Consider the following 19,814-nt stretch of genomic DNA (forward strand, 5'->3'; position numbering starts at 1 on the left):
ATTTATCCAAATCTGTAGACAAAGGTACGACATGTGCGTAGTGAAACAAAATAATTTCCATCTTAAAATACTTTTGCTCGATTTCATTACGTTAAATTTATTTAACATATTTTCCGCATGTGAAAATGCCAAAAATTGCCCGGAAGTTAATCATGTGTCCAAAATTTATAAAACGATTCACTTTGATGAAATAAAATTTAATTGCAAGTTTAGAGTTCTAAGGACAATCCCAACGAAAGTTTTTACATTTCCCCAATTATAATGATTTCGTAGAAATTTAAAGGGTAGTTTTGACTAATGATGAAATTTGAAGTTTCTGAGAGTTAGGACCTAAATATTCAGTAGGCAGGTGTCTAAGTACAAGTATAATAATTCAGTAAGTATCATAGTCATGCACCATAGTAGAAAATAGTAAAAAAGCGGAGGAAGAGGAGGAGGAGGTAGTAAACATATCCAAGAAATCTTCTTCTTGGATTGAAAATGTAATGCTTTAATTGGAGAACAAAATTGTAAACTGGCAGAAAGAGAAGACAATGTATGTTGAACTTCTAACTTTACTTAACAAAACGCAATATATATACAACAAATGATTACATTAAAAAGATTATATTTATTAAACCTGACAACATCGCAAAAATTACATTTGTACAGATTATATCTGTCGTTGTAAGTATGTAACACTGGTCCAAAATCATATTGAGATTAGATCAAAAACGATATAAACCCACTACGAAATGTAAATAGAAGTTCTATATTTAATATTTGGTACTGCATACCACCCTCCTTTTATAAGGGGATTTTTAAGGGGAGACCAAGACCAAAAAGAAAAAAAAAGTGAATAAAACAAAAAAACAAAAAAATAACAAACTAACAAAAAACGAAGAAACAAACAAACAAATAAACAAACAAACAAAGAAAAGCGAATAAATAAATAATTGACACGCAAAGTACTATAAAATAAGCATTCATTAATGCAAAACATGATTTTCATAATATCCTCAGTTATATTCCATTATGATGGTAATAACAATAACAATTATCCATGTTAAACTTTTAAAAATCTTTTTTTCCAAACTGACTACGGGTGCAAAAGTTGACAGTGTTAAGTGTTGTGCTATTGACTAACCACATACATAAATCGTAGGTCTTTTATATTAAACAGACGAGCTTCTGGCTTTTACTTTATTTCTTGCTTATCTGCAAACAATATCTTGTATACTAAATGCAGGTAGGTGATCATGGATCGTCGATCAAGTTCATGATCTGCCAGTTCATCTGCATCTAACAAAGCTGGTACACCTGCGTCGCTAAAAACGAAAAAGGAGAAACTTCATTGAAACAGTCTTTGACATTTCAACTAGTAATTTGAAAAGATATAAAATGCTTACGTAGCTGCTTTAATGGCCATGTGGAAATTCTTTCTTTTATCTGTTGTACTAACAGCAAGTGGATTAATAGCCTTGTCGCCTAACAGGTAGTTCATTAAAGCGCACATTGCAATCCCATCTTCCCAGCTTGATGTAAAGTTGCTGACATGAACAGCCTACATATGTTTAAATTTACTATTATGCTATAAGAGTGCAAGACACAAAAAACGACATGGAAACACAGCGACAACAGCAACCACGGCAACGGAAACAAAAAAAAATTAGTAAAGCTTGGTGTCCACCTACGTTAAAAATAATCAAATCGAAATTCATGGCTTCACAATAAATTTCGCGATAAATATAAGTGAACAAACACATTTCGCGATAAAATACATTGCAAATTTTTTTTCCTTATGTGGAATTAAAATCATTCATGAATACATCAACTCTTCCTCCATGACAAAAAACTTGAAAGTGAATAATTTCCACAGCGAACGCTCTTTGTTAGATGGATCCAGAAGCGATGAAAATATGTTCACCTTGTTTGGTGACTGCGGTACTATTTTGCGAGAGAATTTTCGCGGTAACAAAATATTTTGAGGTAGACACAAATCTTACTAACAATTTGACAATGAACACTGCGTCAGAAATAAAATAAAATGAAGGAAAAGAACAAAAGAATAACAAAATTAACGGTAATGACGGTAATGTAACAAGGAAAACAATAACAACAACAACCTACCGGATATTGGTTAATTCTCTTAGCAATCCATTTCAGCAATTTTTCAATGTTACTGTTTGCTGCACCACCTCCTGAGTTCACTGTGACTTTCTGACCAACTCTGAAACAAGGAAGAAGAAAGGGATAACAAATATCAAAATCCTACCATAAATAACAAATATGAAAAACATCTTTCCTGTTGGCATACTTACTGGGCGTTGGCGTCCATTTGCTTGAACATGTTCTTTCCTTTTGCCATTCGATTTGCTTGAGATTTCTTTGCAGCCTCTTGTTTTTGTTTTCGCTCTTTCATAATTGCTTCCATACTTTTGGATGGCGCTACAAGATTAATTTAAGGTTTTAAAAGATTTGTTGATGCGTTCATACCTGTAATTTGCCTTTGGTAGTGTATTCTCATTACTTTTCAGGCATCTTGCATCGTATTAATTCATGTCGTTCTTTTTTTTCTTCACAATTAACCAACAACAATAATACGAGCACTTAGATTTGAAGGATGAGGAGAAAAGAATCACGCCAAATTTTAAAAATGCTAATCTAACTTGTAATATAGCTAATGGATTTGTTAGTTAACAGGTAATTGGCTCCATTGGATTAGGATTCAGTTTTTAAATGCAGCATGAAGACTGGGGAAAATGGCTGGACGGGCAATGTACAGATTAAAGTACTCACCATTAGCCTTCTTTTCTGGGTTCGCTTCTATTTTTGTCTCGATAGTTCGTCTTGTGTACTTCCCAGTTGCTGTTTTCGTTTCTGATACCGTAGTAACTTTTTCTATATGCATGCCACCTTTGTCACTTGTTTCAACTTTCTTAATTTGACTTATTTCCTGGGCAGACTGACCATGCCCTTTAGTTAACTTGGTCACACTTTCCAAAGTCCTTCCATTTTCATCATCCTTCACGGTTGTGTTCTTTGCAATTATTTTCTTGTCTTCTCTTGAAGGTTTTTCATATGTTCTATTTTCAGTTATTTTATTTTCTTTATCTTCAGGTTTGTTGTCTTTTGTCTCTGTTTTTGAATGAAAGTTTCCAACTGAAAGCGGCCTCTCACTTTCTGTATTATCACTGCTTTTAGGTTCGAATTTCGAACGAAAGTTGCCAACAGACACGGGCCGTTTGTTTTGATTACCTTCAAATTTATTTTTAAAATTAACGTTTTTATTGCCATTCAGTCTCCCCAACTTATCTTGCAGTTCATTTGCGCCACTCTTGGAAGAGGTTGAACCGAATTTGGAGGGAAACGTTCCTGTGGAGAGTGGTCTTTTTTGTTGGGTTTTTGGTTCAAATTTTGATTTAAAATCCACAACAGAAGTTGGTCTTGCGTTTTTTTCGTACTTATTTCTTAAATTATTGTTCTTTGTGTCCTTCAATTCAATAGCTTGTTCTTCTTCCTTAGGGACAGTTTCTTTCAATTTTACTTCTAATTCCTTGTCTTCATCAATTGTTTTATTCACTCCCTTATTACTAAGAATGTTTCTACTTTTTCTTTCAGCTTTATTCGTTTGATCAAACTTAGCTCGAACATTGCCAACAGACAAGGGGCGCTTAGTCTGTGTTTTATCATTGTCCTTGTTTTCGAATCGGGATTTAAAATTACCTACAGATGCTGGTCGATCTTTAGGCTCAAATTTATTACGCAGTTTTACATTTTTAACTTCGTTAACCTCCTCCTCTTGTTCAGTCATTGCACTACAACTTTCAACACCTTGTTCATTCTCTTTTGCAATCACGTCCTCGATGACTATACTTCTTTTTGCAAGTTTATCAGATTTTGGTTTAATGTCACTTCTTGGTTCTGGTCTTTTATTTACACGCACTGGTTTATTAGCAGTGTCTTTATCTAAATCGTCAATCATCCTGCCTGCTCTGTTAAATCTGTGTGCTTTTATTTCTTCGTTATTACTTGTGTTTTTTGTGCCACCATTTTTAATCTCGGAGGGATTGACACATGTTTCTATTAATGTCGTGACTTCACTTTCAGTGACGGAATTATCTGCATGTGATATTTTATCGATATTAGTAATAGAGACAGTTTCAACGTCGGTATCGTCGTCATGGTGATGCCGTGAAGATTTCTTTTCCAAGTGCTTGGTAACGTCACCGTTTATAATTTTAGCAACGATTTTTGTCTCTGATTCATTATCACTATCCTTTGTCACTGACGTTTCGACTTTTATTTCAGTTACTTCTTTCACGTCAGCGCCGTTGTCATGGTAGTGCCTAGTTTTCTTTGTTTTCGTGTGTTCTTCCACTTTTCCTTTTCCGTGTGATTTTTTAATTACAGTTTCTTCATTGTAAGAAGAGTCTTCTACTTTTTTCTCAAGACGATCGACACGTCGGGATGTTATTTCTAATTTATCGTCGGTTTTATTTCTCTCATTCGTTTTGACGTCTTCCTCATCTACGACGTCACGTCTTCTGCGTCTTATTCGTCGAACGAAAGAGTCATCATTAACAGTTTCTTTCTTTTCTTCGTAACGCTTTTCTCTTTTTGCTGATCGTTCATCACCATTGGCTATGTCCTGATTTTTTGAATCGTTTCTTCGAGTGTTTTGAGATTGACGTGAATCGCGAGACGACAGATCATTGTTGTTGACGTCCTCAGCTTCATTTTCTTCTTTGTCTTCAGCAATTGCCTTTAAAAAAAGAATGAACAAGTTAATCACTCATATAATAATTTATTGCAGTTCTCATTATTTCCTTAGTTTTGATACTTTTGGCTTTTTTGAAGCAGGAAAGTCACAACTATCATTTAGACAGCATGCGCACTTAATCTTACATCAAGGTCTTCTTTTAACTTATTCTAAAAGAGCCCTAAAAAGTAGTTAAGTTAAAAAACACTATGTAATTAATGTTCTTGCTCTTTGCTTTCTACATCGTATTTTGATACAAAAATCACAAGAAATATTATTGTAAAATTTTTTTGTACATCAATAAATTTTGTTTTTTACTTTTCTCAAATAAAACTCCGCTACGTTCACTCGACGGTTATAGCTACAAACTGAGTGTCTATTTCGTCACGGGGCGCTTATTTAAAATTAATCAGAAGAATAGGCGCTTATTCAGACTGACCGTTTATTTAGTCACTGAGCGCGGTAATTTACGGTAGTGTATTTCAGAAAAGTGAAATTGTTGATGTCAAGATTGGAGTTATTTACCTTCGGGACGGAATCTACAGTTGGTATTTATTAATTAAAAGTATTAGCAACCAATAAAATACTCATCAGAATGAAGTGATTACGTTAATGAGCATATCAAATGTGTATAAAAATAGCATAATGTTGTCCAAAAAAAGTGTATGACAAATTTCTAGCAATTTTTTTGGTAATAATGTAAAGATTAGTGGTTAAATAGTATGTAAAAACATGAGGATTTAAAAAAAAAGTTTTTTTGCTTTCACTTCTATTAATGTAAGAGTCAACGAAATGCTGTTCTCACACGCTTAACCACCTACCATAAATGCGGTATCTAACCGCCTCTATTGTTAACGCCCCCTTATAATAAATTCCCTCTAAAAATTTCCAAAAATTAAATAAGTTCGGGGCGTTAAGTAAAGCAGTCTCCCCATCTTTAAATTTCATTTCTTAAATGATTTTTATTTTAGCTAATTGTCTAAATAAAGGCCTCTGCTTAGACATGCTTTTCTTTCAATCGTTGCAGAAGAAATAACAATGTTAAATTTAGAGAGCTCGAAACTACACCTGATTAACCATGCGTAAAACGTAAACAGGAATTTTAAATTCGTAATTTTTCGTATTAAATAAGTAGAATAGTAAAAGTTTATTTTTCCTCCGGTTAAAGGCTTATTTTTATTCTTTGAATAAGAACCTCAATTAATCACTAGAATTTAAATGCCTTGGTAAGTGAGACAAGAAGTTGAGTAAGTACACAAACTCTAAATACTACTTCTACTTTTGTTATAAAATTATTTCGAAACAACTTTCTCACGCTTTTGCACGTAAAAACGAGCTAGTATATTAATATCAAACTTGAAAACATCATAAAGCCCTATGAAGTTGTATAAATGGCTTTCTACAAGACAAATGTATACCAGCCATTTAAAAAAGTATACTAGAGTAGCATATAAATGAGAGAGAGAGAGAGAAAGAGAGGGGGCGTGAAATGGTAGATAGTGTATTGAAAATTAATAATTAACTAATAAAAAACCTTTGCTTTGTTCAGTTTAGTGATACTTCACTGCAATACAAGATTGTTATTTCTTTTCTTCAGTCTACTAGCGTTTAGATACATTAATATGATTACAGGCGAAACTAAACAGTCAGAAGAGTGAAATACTTTTCTCATCTTAATAAATTAATAAATGGGATTGGAAAAAAGTGGGACGATTATTCCAAACTCTAAAATCCCCCCTCCCCCCCTCCCCTTTTTCCCTCGAATCACTTTAACAGTGCTACAGTGCTGTAGCCCTTTTACATAAACTCTTGACGTAAGCAAACTTTCAAAATAAAAATTCTTGCAATGTCGTATTGTTGTTACAAGGCAGAATTGTAAAGTACATGTTTTGTTAATAATTAGTTTCATATCTACTAAATATACTTGGAAGTAAAAGCTATACCTTGAAACTACAGGTATCGAATAACAAGCAAATTCATGGGTGTAAATTGGAAAAAGAGGCAAGTCCGAAATAAAAATATTTCCTATAATACACTTTTCGTATAGTAACATGTGTGAATTGAATATATGTTCAGTATTTTCAGTACACTACAGTTTAAATCATTAAAAATTACATTGTTATATATTATTTCAACGCTACAACGTTATATTTACTATTATTTAAGGCATAAAAATAAACCTTACCCGAACTTTTAGTGGTACTTTCTTTAAATTCTGGATGACAAATTTACCTCCCGATTTCGCTAACACAAGCGTAATAGACATTTTAAAATTCCTTTTTAAATACTTATTTTTGTGTCTTGAAAGTATCTTACAATATAGTTATAACATCCATTTTATATAACTTTCTTCTAAGTTCAATAATGTCGAAATACATTGTCGTTAAGTCAATATTAATGTGTCCATATATGAGAGGAAGCAGTTAAGCACCTCACCTCCGGATAATAGTTAAAATGTTGTAAAACACGGGGGTAATTAAGTGAAACCAATTAAATGTGACAAGAATTTATGTTGTTGTTATAATTTCATGTGACAGACTTCACGTAATTTGAAATTATCTAAATAAGGTGAAACAGCGTTCACGTCTGCAACGAGGTGGCAAGAGTCATTGAAAACAAACAGCTTGGTTAGTAGAATAATATCTTAGTAGCTGTTAACATAAGAGAAAAAATGATATAGATAAGTGAGAACAGAAATACAGTGAAATTACAGTTGTGAAAGTAAAAATAAAAAAATGCTTTTAGAATCCAACATTTAGACTCGTATCAAAAGAAATATTTTCCAGTGACATATTGTTATTATTATTATTATTTCATTATTATTATCTATAACTATAATATGTTCTATTCAAAAAAGAAAAGAAACAATTCATTTAGCTTTTCAAATTCTAGGCGACAAAAAGCAGGCAGAAATTATCTTTCTGGTTAAAACGCTTACCACGAATTTTTTTTTGTGACGTTCATCACCCACGCATGAAATTTCTGTTACTCAACAAACATGACACCAGAATTCCTGAGTTTTTTCGTGGCTATTGTGATTATTACCACAAGTAATTCTTTGTCCATTAACATTAAATTTCGTTGCACTACATGACGTCATAATTAAATTAAAACGCGTTTAAGGGGCTGTTTACATGAAACGATTACCGCCGCGAGACGTTTTCGGGATATCGCACTTATCAATAGTTATACTAAAAATCACTTTATGTTTATATGAAGAAGAAAATTCGTGACTATTTCGGTCTGTCTCGGCTAAGCAAGATTTCGCTTGAACGGATTTTGTTCCCAGCGGAATAGGTAAATCCTTTCCATATAAACACACCGTTCGGAGACGAACTTCGATATCGGCAGATTTAAATCGAAACAAAGAAACAAATCTTGCTATTCACACTGAACAAATCAAAGTACATATGTTTTATTGTGAATCTTTTTGAAAAAGGGTGAGTAATGATCAAACTCAAAAGTAATCTGATTTGTAGATTTGTAACTAAATTAAGAAACAAATGTAAGATGTTCTTTACTGTAACTATATTGAACATTATAGAATTGTCAATCTCATAAGTTATGAATATATAGTGTTAAAGTCTTTAGCAATGTATTGAGCTGCGGCACCACTGTTGACAATGTTAAAAAAATCGTTTATTCGCTTGAAACTTGTTTTGTTTACGTTTCAACGCGCCAAATTCTTAACGAATTTTTGAATTAGGCACTTGTTTTGTGTAATATCCCTGGTTAAATTTTCCCATATAAAGGCGGAAAATAAGGATCTCGGCAAATATTTCAGTTTCAGAATTTGTCTCGTCCCCCTCTCATATCAACTGCCAGTTAAAAGTTCTATAATTTTAAAAAAGAAATTCGGTCACCATCGAGAAAATATAAGGAGAAAAAGCTTTTCAAATACCAATGTAGCACATTAAACCGCGATAAAATCTGTATTGAACCCAACGTAATTCTGGATAAGATATTCTTTAATCCATTGGTGTGGCGTCATAATATGTATGTGATAACACAATTTATAACCGTCTTTATGTTTCAATTAACTTGATATGATATTAAGAGATAAAAATTTTCCTGCGGTGAAGTTTATTGTTTTCTGGCTGTGAGAACCCAAAATTTAAGCTTGTCCCAGTTCACTTGTCAATGTTTGCAGCGGACTTAGAGCATATTTGATTTAGTTAGATCTAAACACTCATAATGTACTGATTGGTGCTGACGTCAGCATGGCCATTATGTAGGCCAGGCGTTGATTATTTCGTAGAGACCTGTTAAAAAATGCGACTAGCTCAATTTAAACGCTGCACACTAAGATACACATCTGAAGGGGTGGTACTTCGCAAACTCTTTGCAACTTTAACAACATGGTTGAAAAATGCCATTGTCTCAAAATTTTGGTGAGAGGTTGCAGCAAAATACCGAAATTTGACATTTAACGAGAAATTGTTTCAGTACTCCAGTCAGTCCCAAAGTAACTTTCCCCTTGCTGACATAAAAAGGTCAATCTATTATCAGTAAGACACTAGTAGTTTTGAGTCTTTTTTTTAAACAATTCTTATTCTGTTTCACTATTTTCAACAAATATTTGACATGTACTTGTTCTTATACTAAACCACGGGCTTTTATTGTCCGCAAGACTTGTGCTATACTGTATTTAGGCTTCATGCATTTTTTAAAAAACTCTCGAAACGATAACTTCGCCTTGATTTAGTCTTTGACATAGCAAAAAAGAAAATTAGCTATGTTACCCTACAAACTGATTTAAAGAGCTCACATTTTTAAATGTTAATCGTAAACTAATACTCAGAGAAGGGCTGAAACTGTGTTATGGATCAGGTATAAAATCCTGAAAAAAAATCCTCAGCTTTGTCATTTACTGTACTTACATCTAATTTCATTATTAAATACATTCAATATGAACTTTTTTTTCCATAAAAGGAAAAATGGCGGGAAAATGTATTTCTAAAATTAGATCTTAGATACAAAGAGCATTTTTATTATAGCGTGGTTCGAAACTGCTTTGATAGACATTGTCGCGATGTGTCAAAGTCATAATCCGCAGTGTCATGTCAGTTAAAATCGTATTAAAACGCTGACAAATCTTAACGTTGATTATTTGTGGCAGTGAGTAAGTCGGTGCGGTTTATTTTAATCACCTCTAGTAAGTGATTTTGCAAAGTTTTATTTAGCATATCAAGTTAACTTTAAGGATATTTATGAATAGTCTAGTCCCATTGCACCATTGACTCAGTTATGATGTGGGATGGTGAAAAAAGGCTGTTGAGTGAAAACGAAAATGAATAAACATAAAGTAAATAAAATAAAAATATTACACATTTAAGTACAGTCTTTTGCGATATGGCATAGTTTGTTTTTGCGAGCTATTTAAGTTAAAAACGGGCGTTTTCTTTGATTAATCACTCAATAACGGCTATACGTTATTTATATCGTGAGCCCCCCGTTTTAAAAGCAGATGAAGCATTTACAATACCATCAAGAACTTCCGCGTGCATGCTACCATTAAACATTTGTGTATGTTAAAGAAAAGAAAAGGAAAGGAACCTAAAGACGTTACTAAATTCAAAGGAATATAAATCTTTACCATTTTATTTTCGTTTTCTCTCGATAACCTTTTAACAACTTGTTCTTTCTCTCCATTCTGATATTTTCTTTCCCTCACTTTCACTTCTTCTTTGCCGTCATCTGTTATCCTAACCACACGTCGCGTCGTTTTCTCGATTTCATCTTCGATGTCACGTGATTTTCTATATTGTTGTATACTATCGCTTTTTATTTTTCGGTCACGTGGAGTGACGTCGGAATTGTTTGAAGCAGCCGCTTCTTTGAGTGCCATTCTTTCACGAAGGCTGAGCCGAACTGGAACATCTTCACTAAAATATAAATAAGATTATTTTATTCCATGAATTGTGTCTACACATCTTTTCACCCATTTAAGTCTTTTAATGAAGTAAATATGACTAGCTAAAACGCGTTAGGATAGATACAAACAAAGCCGCAATGTTTTCGTTTGAAGTTGAAACATTAATATAAAACATTTGTCAAGAAAAAGGTCATAAGGATTATGAAATGAAAATGGGAGTGAATTAATGATAAGCATTGCATGGCTTAGTATACTGAGAGATTAAAAAGTAAGTTGTAAGGTCTCTATAACTTAAATTTGATTTGTTGATTTTTCAACAACAAGAAAAATGACAAAAACTATTTTTTTAAAGGATGTTTCTGTCTAAAAAAAAATTGTGTTACAAAAATATAGTTTAGTCTATTCTTTTCCATCGACCCTTTTTTATATACAATACTTCTAACTTAAACTATAATACACCTGTTAATATGCATGTATGCATGTTTATTAACGGGGAGAATTGTGGCATTAAGTTTGCTCGATAGGTCTGAAAGCACGACGACTACCATGCAAAATTGCATCAGATATGAAGTCACTACTCCTCGAACTTAGATTATCTGAAGGGGAATACGTCAAGTACCAACACCATCGCTTAGCTATATCAATAAAATCCAGTCTTTGAAATAATAGCCGTACAGGCATGGTTAAGTAACGTTGTTCTTTTACTCCAGTATCTTTACCGCATTCTATGAATTTAGTTCTCGTTACAAAGGTAATGTGGAGTATGGATTTATATCCACTCCGGTATCCATTGAATGTAAATTGAATTGAAAGCGGTGATTTAATCGCCACCAGCTTCTAACTTCAGCCTGGTCAGCCTGATCAAAACACAAAAATAATCAATCTTTGTAGCACTAGAAGTACAGTTATGGGAGACCTTTGATTTGGCACATTCTTGATGATATTGTACAGGTATGCAGAGTACACTTCAGATTTTAAATCTTCGAATTACACAACAACACCAGTTAAGAATAATAATTAGTTAATTACGATCAATAACTAACAATTATCCCGGAACATAGATAATGCCATGAATTCATTTAGAAGCAAATATCAGAGTGCAATGTGGCATGCATTTTTCCAGTTCTGATATATTAATCTGGTTATTCTCCGAGCTTTTAAGCGAGAAAGTTTTCAAAAATCCTTGTAGACAATCGTGGACAATATAATCACATTTGCTTGTTACAGACAAACAGACAAACTTCAAGAAGAAAAAAAATAGTTTACATATATTAGTGCTTTGTTCCCAAAATTGTGTTTTGATAACAGTTAAGTTTATTGAATTCAATTCTTTTTGTATACTTTTTTTTCTTTTGCGCAGTCATATTTTGTATGTAAAGTGTGAGATCTATTTATGTCTCTCTCTTTTCAGCTAATCAGGTTGGAGGTATTTTGCGTGCCAATGATAAATTATACAAAATATACTTTTCCCTTTTATCTGTGGCATGCACTTGAAATAGTTTAAGGAGTACCATTGATGACAAATATAGCTAATTAATTATGTTTGACAACGCTAATATCCGTATTCCGAATTCAGCATTTCATATTTTCAAAAGAAAACAGCTAGAAAAAATACGTACGAATACGTCATTGAAAGAAAAATGTTGTGATTGTTAAACATGTGTAAGAAAAAAAATAAAATTATCTAACACCTTTGATAGCGCTTAATTAAAAATAAATAGCTAGATAAGGACATTAATTTCTTCCATATATTGAAACTTGAAAAAAAGTCAAAGACGTTTTATTTCATTATTCCCTACGTTACAATATTTCATTATACAAACACATACAGAAGTTTGTTGACACTTAAATGATAATTTGCTAGATAACACGAGATTTACAGAACATTTATGCGACTTACTGGTTTAACAGTTAAGCTCATAAGTAAGTAATAAAACTTCTTTCAAGCACGAACAAGTGGAGAATCAAACAAGATAAAATAAAATAAAGACTCTTAGCTTTTTTTAAAAGTAATTCGCTATCTGGATTAATTATTAGCTAACTTTATTAAAAAAACATTTTAATTGCATTCTGATCATAGCAAAAGTGGCTATCGTAAAATGCGGACATCTTAAATTTTGATCAAAATATTGAGACAAGAGCGGTTTTTTCGTCATTTTTCAAATATTGACAGAAGCGTCAAACAACACCAGCAAGCTGCAAAGTCGCTAATTATGCACAGATGTAAACGAGGCAGGCAGCGTGAAAAATTTGCTAGTCGTATTTTCTAGCACGCCCGCACATCGAAATAGTCCACGCCAGGGCCAAATAAGGCACCGAAGTTAGTGAAAAAATTACCATGCTGCTGTCAGCAATAATTAGCACATTTTGACTAAATAACCTAATCAAATTTTGAAATAGCCAATTTTATCTTATCTTGTCCCAACATATTTTGAACAAGATTGTACTAAACACAGGGCATTACAGGTTTACTGGTTGCTCAGTTGTTGACTGTCTACTTGGGAAGGACTTTTGGTTGCTACATAAGACCGTTACCACAATCAATAGCAAATGTTCGTTTTAATATCGTTTTCGATAAAAGCTTTAAAAATAAGGTGTAACTCACGGTCTGCAGAACACCCTTTTTGTCTACTTATCTTATTGACCTATTTTTCTACTTATATTATTAATTATTTTTGAGCTCTTGCTTCAGGGTTGACTTTAATCCTCACGTTGCTTATACAAAAAGATTGTGTGTCAAAAACAGAATTAAAGTCACCTTGCACAAATACCATGTTACCTATAATTTCGATTCTTGTTTGACTTTAGCGATTAACTAACACAAAAAAAACATAAAAACATAGCCACTTTTTTCTACTTAGAACAATTCGAGTATGGATTCACAATAAAGTTATTAAGTTGTACGATATTATTTAACAAGTACCTGCACCAAAGTTTTCTCGATTTTATTGCATTACAACCACGAGGTAGCGTCATGTTTATATCTTGTTAACCAACTACTGCATAAGCTACGCTTCATGAAGATTGCATCTTGCTTACAAAGAAAATATTTACGGAAATCTCAGATAACAAAATATTTTATGATTGACAATATATCGACGTAAGAAAGTTACTTGTAAGTTGCAAAAGTTGTTGTTTTTCAAAGCAACTTTATGGTTTATAAAAGCAGCTATTGGATACAAAAGAATTTTGACAATGGTTCGATGACATATAAATATCCCAATTTGCTTTGAAACAATAAATTTTAAATGCGCAGCGTTAACGCATTGAAGCTATTTATAAAATTAAAAGTAAAAATATTTACAATGTCTCCAATTCATTTGCTTTAACACAGTTTACACTAACATTAAAGCAGACCTACATTCTTGCTTTATCAATGTTATGCTTGCTATGAAACAACAATTTGGCAACGCGACACAAACTCGTCTTTTGTTCGGTGCTGCGATACCAATGCAAAGCTTTGAATTATAGAAATGATTTTGTCAGCGATATCTACAGCCTCGCTCCTACAGCAATTTTCTTGTTTGATATTATACTTGTTAATCAAAAATAAAATAAAAGATAGTATTGTATGAAAGAGTTTAGTGGTTTACGAAGATGATTTCGTAGCTGCAGGGTATTATAAAGTACTTGTTTGTGTACATATGCAACGAATTAATTGACGCAAAGGGACCCTGGCTATAACGATGGTCACCCTCAAAATCTATGTGCGTCTTTGCAGCGTACAATTTGCAACAGAAAAAGAGTCGTGATAGAGTTTAATACTCAATGTGGTGTTGAAACGCAATCTTGTAATCATCTCATTTGGGGACTTATCGCAGAGACAGTCGTGCGTATTAACTGTTGATTTTAAAATGACACGAATTCAATTCTTTTCAGAGATGTGATCAGACAATAAAAAACCCTGATATATACTTCACAAGTAAACAAAAAAACTTAATCACTTTATAAAAAAAGATTTTGTAATATTGCTTTTATGAACTCGCAGCTACATTTTCTTCCGTAAAGTCTTGTAAAAAAAAGACTAAAAACGCTGAAATCGACGTTGTTCGGCATGCATATGTGGTCAGCCATTTAATGAGGACACTGTAACCGTGAGGCTGTATATTAGAAGTCATATCCTGCAACATCTGCAAAAGCGCAATTTTAGAAAATAGGGTGTGGTGTATATAACATGACACAAAATTTGATTGCAACTGCTACTTGCGTTTTGGTGGAAACAACTTGTTATCAAAGCAACTAATTAAGCTCGGATTATTAAAACAAATAAGTATAATCGATTCTGCTTATTACCATAGAGATTCCACGACACATGAGAGGACAAAGTAAAATAAAATCTCGTTGTTGGTATATGTGGGATGACATCCAGACACCGTATTCGATTTCACTAGAATTAGTGTAAAGTTCCCAAAATTAATATCAAATACTGCTGCATGATTTTACCATAATGCAGTATTCCGAAACATTGTATTTTGACCACTTCATATCTACTATAAAAGAATCTGTTAGCTCACAAAAGAAAAACTGCACCTTACATATATACTGTCACCATTACATGTCTGACAACTATAACCTCACACATTCTAATATTATCTTCGCAGTCAAAGTCGCTAAGAAAATATCCTATCTGTTTACTGTCCTAAACCCCTTCTAAGATCATAATTTTTAACAGAAACTTTATGTAAACAACTCCATATATATTTTTAATTAAATGTACTCAAATGTTATTTTCGTAAATAAATAAACTAGAGCCAAATAAACAACAGGTTATTATACAAACAGACGGACAAACAAACATAGCAGTAATTAACTAGCTACCTGAAAAATGACATTGTGTAAACAAAGCCACAACTTGCTATCGTCAGCTTTCTTTAAATATGCTGTATAAAGAATGGTATTCTTTAATAAATTAAGGAGCCAGGTACAGAGCATATGTTGACAGCTAGCTAGTCTGCAATTATATCTTCTAAATCCCTTTTCGACATTCTTTTTTTGCTGACAACATAATGAGTGGCAACTTACACTCCAAATGTTGATATCAAGATATCAATTCCACTCTCCATCGTAAGTGATTATATTTAGCAAATTGTTTTATCTTCTTTACGCTAAGGCACTTATATGTTTTTGAATGATCTAAGGAGAAGTTATTTTAGAATAAAAGCACAAATTAAAAGAAATTAAATAGTATTTATGAAATATTATATCTTCTTATCGAAATAAAAGTTGAGGCGTTTTATGAATGCAATAATTATAACAAAACGTGATTACTTTTTTGCAAACCGTAATCTCTTTTTCAAACATTCAGCCTCGCTCTGAAGAAAGTTAAACAAAGCCGGAATAGGCTCCAGTATTTTTTGATAATATCACCTAAAAATCATATCTTCGAACGCTTAATTCGTTCATTTTTTGTAAGAGAAATATCATTTCTCTTATGTGTTGTTATATGAGTTAAAAATGTAAATTTTCACAATTTTAAATATTATTTATTAATAATAGAGTTTGAAAGTGTCTTGAAGAGGTCTAAAGTGTGAACTTATAACTTGATAAGAGAAACCTTACATCGCAAAAAACACCTGTACTTTCAAGCTCAAACTGATCCTACAATATACACTGATAAAAAGAAAAAACAGGGTTGTCCGAGAGATTCTTTAGTTTAATTAAAAAAATATTTTTTGTTGTTTCTAAAGCGAAATTTACCGATGCCGTTGTTCTTTAATGACATTTTCTCCGTTAAATAGGAGAAATATTTATTTTTACTAGACTTAGTAAAAAATATCCCTAGCAACGTCTTATCAACGGATATAACGATCCCTAAAATCTCATTCCCTATGGAGAATTAGAAGTAATTAGAGGTCTATTTTCCAAGAGAAATCGGCTACCGTATATTTTGTCACATTTTGAAAACAATGATGTAATTCATCTCAGTAAATATGGCCAATTATAATCTGGCAAATAAAGCAATTAAATTAAGAAAGATTATGAAACTATTATTAGCCCGTGGAAAAATCCATGGAAATTCGCCCACATATGTCGTAATTGCTATTCCGTGTGTCCTTAGCACGACTCTGAAATATAGAGATTTACAAATCATCAGAATTAGCTCATCGAGTGTATGTGGTAAAACACAGGAAGCTGTAAATAACTTTCAAAAGGATAAATTTGTGCGTTTTTTTACCCTTCTTGGAGATTCTAACGCCAAAAAGTAATGGGGAAACTTAATTATTTTTTTTTGTTTCTTATATACAACAAACATTTTAAAACAGATGTTAACAATAAACTAGTTTAAAGGGAAAACTATATTTCCAGTCCTATACTATGAAGGAAAGGTAAGCAAAAGGTAAGCTTATGAAAGCAACACAAACGCAAAATTCCATCCATTCTTTTATCTCTCTTGAAACGTAAAGCGTTCATTTATATAATCAATATAAAGATTGCACTAATAATCTTTTTGTTCAGCTTATTTTGTTTACAAAACAGATAATTAACTCCACTTATGTTTATCCCGTTCGGGATTACACAAACAAACTCGTGTTGAGTACGACGTACAGACAACCTCGTGCAGAGGACTCTTTGTCTTTTTTTAAAAAACCTAGACCTTGTTTAAATCATAACAACAAACTCTCTTCTCAACAGCTCTCAGAACCAGAATTTTTTAGATACTATCCTGTAAATAGCAACATCAGAACATTCCAGCATCCAAACACTTTTTTTGTTTCCTAGCAACTCAGATAACAATATCACTAGCCTTCTCTATAGTTACCCGTGTAAGTGTCTTTTCCTAGGAGTTATAAGTAGGTAAATTTTTTTTAAAAGAAATGTGAACTACTTCGCTTAGCATCACTTTTTGAACAAAGCTTTATGAGATAAACCTCCAAAGTAGCTCTGGACCCGTTTGGTCACAAAATGAATCCTGATTGGCCTATTATTAGAGATCTATGTTTTTCCGCAAAATATTGTATTAAGCATCTAAATGTAAACAAATGGTGCGGTGGGAGAGACGAATGATGGAAGATGCTTCCCTTGAATATGTCGCGACTGTACGTGAAGCAGATATTAAGGGCTATATATTTTTATAACATAATTCCGCTCTCTCTTTTAACAACATTGGCGTTTTAGTGATTTAACCACTCTTTAGATAGCTAAATTTTAATGCCAAACATATGGCCCACCAGCAATGCTGAAGGAAGCTGGCCTGCTAGCTAGCTAACATAATTCTGCCACTAGCTAGCTAAAAGTTACATGCTTTGCAAATGTTTGTTATGCAGTAGGGAGTTGTTTTTAGTAAGCCAGGTGAAATTCACCGATTATTACTGAAAACCATACAGCTAAATACTGTGATGCCACACACTGGAGGTTACAGCTTTTGGTGGTAGCTAGCTACACTTTCTTGGAGTTTTCTTTCAATAGAAAATATAAATTAGTGTTCTTTTCTAAAGTTCAACGATAGGAAATCCTATTTTCTTTTTTTTTTTGGAAAAGATGCAATGAAAAGACTTAACTAAAAAAATGCCGTGATTAAACCATATTTCATCCAACTTTAAGAGTATAAGATTGCAAGTTTTAAGTACTTTGATTCGCAAATGTTAAAAAAAGTTTATTCCTGCAAAGAAATTAAGATCATTTCATTTTTACTATAAGTTTTTCAAGGTTTTTTTATGTAAACACCAAGAATTGCGGCAGTTAAAAAACTTGGGTAACATTTTTATGATTTTGACCCCTATTTGCAAAATAATGGTCTTTTTACTGTAACATTTCATCACATAATGTAAATAGATTTTAACACCTTCGTACACTTATATTATACAAATAAACATATTGACGTCAATTTTGTGTGACTACATAATGTAAAAGTAGTTGGGAGACTCAGCGTTGAAACGCCGGGTGAAGTCACATGTAACTGTGTTACCAGGCGCTCTACACTTGGTGGAGCGATTAATAAGAACCGTAAAGTGTGCCACAGGTATACAGTTTGTCCGTGTTTTGGGTGTAATACATATATATACACCTTGCTAACTTCCGTATAGGAGAGTAATACCCTTTCCTAGAAAAATTTATTTCAACCTCGGTGTAAATAAAAACACAGAAAAATGTCCGTTGTTAACACCGGGCTAAGCCGTGTCGCACATGCGTATAGGCCTAATACTTTTTTATAAAAAAACTTTATCACAACTTTGATTTACATAAGAACACAGAAAATAGCCTGTCAGTACCCAGTCAAGCTAAAACAATCACTCAGCGATTTTACTTTGTAGAATAAGTTTTCATGAGAGTAATAGAAGGTGTGGCTACCTAGCTAATTGCATTAAGCATAGGGATTGTTGATTAAGAATTTTGTTGTAAAAGCCAAACTGCATATATGGCTACTTTCAGTTTTTAGCCAGAGCTAGCTAGCTAGACAACCACAACTCAGCATAAAAAAAAATTTAATGTAACAAACTGACTAAAACTTTAAAAATATAGAAACAAATAAGGCTAGCTATAGCTACCTAGCTGACGTTAGCAGGATGCGTCTTCAAGCCAAAATCTTAAAATTGGTTGTTTAAGAGTTAAAAATGGCTAGAAAACGTAATAATATATTCATCTTAACATTTGATAACATATAGAAAAAAGTCAAAAAGTCAAAATGAGACATACAAACCCTTGGCCATCCCTTCCAAACCAGAATGGACTTCGTAGCATGACAATGAGCGGTAAACACAAAGTCGGTGAAACCATCGCACTTGGTTTGTGAACGGAATCAGCGTACTTTAATGGCCACTTTGCCTGTAACAATTAATCGCTGAACCATTTCTTGTTTAGAAAATCCTAAGTCTAGCTATGCTGCTAATCGCGAAAGTTGTAAAAAAGGAAGAAGGAGGAATGCCTCCTATTTGAAACATATGCGTATCCGCAGATGAAAGAGCCCTTAGGACCCAATCAAAATTCTTAAAAAATGGCACTGATCAAAACCTTGGTAAAGGATCGCCTCCTTGATAAAGTAACGGTTTTTCAAGTTTTAACTACGATGCTCAAGTAAGTCATTACATTTGCCGTATATAAAGATTTAATAAATGTGGTATGAAGCCATTTCTGGGATGCGATTTTTATGAAAAGTGAGCACAAAAAACGACATCTTAATCATCTTTGAAACATAAGCGTATCCGCAGATGAAAGAGCCCTTAGGACCCAATCAAAATTCTTAAAAAACATCTTAATCAT

General features: G+C 32.8%; 1 protein-coding gene across 4 annotated transcripts; it reads right to left on the reverse strand.

Moving 5' to 3' along the window:
- Window positions 1-273: 273 nt before the first annotated feature.
- LOC130623536 (repetitive organellar protein-like) lies at window positions 274-19,346 on the reverse strand. 4 transcript variants are annotated; one of them, XM_057439025.1, is made up of 7 exons: window positions 13,540-13,774; window positions 10,338-10,626; window positions 2,779-4,744; window positions 2,301-2,427; window positions 2,110-2,209; window positions 1,389-1,543; window positions 274-1,307 (listed from the first exon to the last, which is right to left on the reverse strand). In XM_057439025.1, exons 1-7 carry the CDS (start codon window positions 13,590-13,592, stop codon window positions 1,178-1,180), a joined length of 2,820 nt encoding a protein of 939 aa, XP_057295008.1. In that variant the 5' UTR covers window positions 13,593-13,774; the 3' UTR covers window positions 274-1,177. The 4 variants fall into 4 exon arrangements, with proteins under 4 accessions (XP_057295008.1, XP_057295009.1, XP_057295011.1 ...); XM_057439026.1 differs by lacking the exon at window positions 13,540-13,774 and adding an exon at window positions 15,435-15,615 and having other exon boundaries at window positions 276-1,307; XM_057439028.1 differs by lacking the exons at window positions 10,338-10,626; window positions 13,540-13,774 and adding exons at window positions 6,927-6,984; window positions 19,309-19,346 and having other exon boundaries at window positions 292-1,307.
- Window positions 19,347-19,814: the final 468 nt, after the last annotated feature.

This window comes from Hydractinia symbiolongicarpus, chromosome 13, assembly GCF_029227915.1.
Source record: "Hydractinia symbiolongicarpus strain clone_291-10 chromosome 13, HSymV2.1, whole genome shotgun sequence".
In the NCBI taxonomy this organism is placed as follows: Eukaryota; Metazoa; Cnidaria; class Hydrozoa; order Anthoathecata; family Hydractiniidae; genus Hydractinia; species Hydractinia symbiolongicarpus.